At 36.1% G+C, this 1,919-nt stretch overlaps 1 protein-coding gene across 1 annotated transcript in view; it reads left to right on the forward strand.

Moving 5' to 3' along the window:
• Positions 1 to 1,406, forward strand: part of FAM206A (family with sequence similarity 206 member A) — a 6,961-nt gene extending 5,555 nt beyond the window's left edge. The window contains exons 4-6 of the mRNA XM_003785212.2: positions 518 to 594; positions 673 to 742; positions 837 to 1,406. Of these exons, the coding sequence (XP_003785260.1) occupies positions 518 to 594; positions 673 to 742; positions 837 to 974 (285 nt within the window). The 3' untranslated portion in view covers positions 975 to 1,406. The remainder of the gene's footprint in view (positions 1 to 517; positions 595 to 672; positions 743 to 836) is intronic.
• The last annotated feature ends 513 nt before the right edge of the window (positions 1,407 to 1,919 follow it).

Below are 1,919 nucleotides of genomic sequence, written 5' to 3' on the forward strand. Positions count from 1 at the left end.
CCGAGCCATAATCTAGGAATCTTAAGGAAACTAACCTTATACAGTATTATTGTCACGTTCTGTCATGTTGAATTTATATTATTGCTTGTTTATAGATTTTCCTGCATTTTTGAAATCTTTATATTTGGCTATATGTAGTTTTCTCATTTATAGTTGATAAAATATATTATTAGTCTATTCTGAGTGATAGGCTTTCCTAAAAGAGATAGTGTCTTAGGTTTTATTCCTTAGAGTCTGGTATGGTGCCTGGTATACAGTAGGCACTTACTATATGTGTGTTGGAATAAATGAGTGATTTTTTTTTTTTTGCGGTTTTTGGCCAGGGCTGGGTTTGAACCCGGCACCTCCAGCATATGGGGCTGGTGCCCTACTCCTTTGAGCCACAGGCGCCTACTTAATGTTATTTTTATTTAAAACACCATTCTAGGAATATATCCTGTTATAACACTGAAGGCTGTCTCTCAAAGGAAAGTGGAACTGTGTATCAGTTAGTTACCTCTTCCTTTTCGTTACACAGGGGGCACAGTTTCTAACAGAACTTGCACCTCTGTGTAAGATTTACTGCTCAGATGGAGAAGAATATACCGTATCTAGGTGAGTAACTTTCTAGCTACCAATTTAGGAGAAACAAGGGAAGTAATATTTTTCTTAAAAATAATTTTTTTTAAATAGTTGTGTTAGAGGACGGCTGATGGAAGTGAATGAAAACATTCTCCATAAGCCATCTATTCTCCAAGAAAAGGTAAAAAAGAGAGAAAATCTATGATCCCATCCACATACCTTTCATTGGACTTTTTTATCATTTGACAATGCTAAATATTTGGTTTCTTTTCCAGCCATCTACAGAAGGCTACATTGCAGTTGTGTTACCCAAATTTGAAGAAAGTAAAAGCATAACAGAAGGTTTACTGACACAAAAAGAATATGAAGAAGTAGTGGTAAAACGCATTAATGCCACAACAGCTACGGCATGAGGATTGAGATGGATTAAAAAGGAAAGCAGGATTGGTATCCTTACCTGGTCCAAACCATCAGTGCACTAAATGAGAACATCCAGTGTGTGGCCTATTACACCCAGCGGTGCAGAGGAGAGGACTAATCCTCCTTCCCTTAACCTGGCTTTCCTTCTTTGTCTTGCTCAGTGAGCCTGGGTTCTCCTTTGTCCTCAGCCTCCCAGATCTGCCCGACCTGTGCACTCACTTTTTCTCTTGCTTCTTCCTAACAACTGCCACACCAGGAATGTTTTCCTGATTAAAAGCAAACAAAGCTATTTGAGGAAAACCTATAAAATACAGAAAAGTTTTAAGTAGCCAACTAGAAGTAATTGACCCTTGATGGTTTAATTGCTGTGTCTATATTTAAAAATCAAAAATTATTTCTTTTTCCTAAAAGATGTCATTTACTGTACATACTCTGACACACTTTTACTGTAGGAAAAAAAATATGCTACTAACAATTGTTTTTTCCAAAGAAGTATTTTTTGAAAGTTAGAATTTTCCTTATGAATGCATGAGCTTATGAGCCTATTTAAAATTGAGAAATAAATACATATAAACTTAACAATAATAAAATAAATAAAAGTAATTTGACCAATTATCCTAGAACCTGAAAATACAGTTGACCCTTTAACAATAGGGGTTTATACTGCATGGGTCCACCTATATGTGCATTTTTTTCAACCAAATGCACATCAAAAATATATCTATATAGTATTTGCTGGATATGAAACCCACATATAGAGCAGGCCAATCCACAGAGCTGATTGCAGGTCTTGAGTATGTGCAGATTTGGGTATACACAGAAGGCCCTGGATCTGACTGATCCCTTGCATATGCCAAGAGATGACTGTACTACATTTTGACATGCTTTCATTTGAAGGTTGTGGTATGGTTACTGTTTTAACTCAATTTTCTATCAAA

Source organism: Otolemur garnettii, unplaced genomic scaffold (genome assembly GCF_000181295.1).
Source record: "Otolemur garnettii isolate 467f Iridium unplaced genomic scaffold, OtoGar3 scaffold00014, whole genome shotgun sequence".
NCBI classification, from domain to species: domain Eukaryota; kingdom Metazoa; phylum Chordata; class Mammalia; order Primates; family Galagidae; genus Otolemur; species Otolemur garnettii.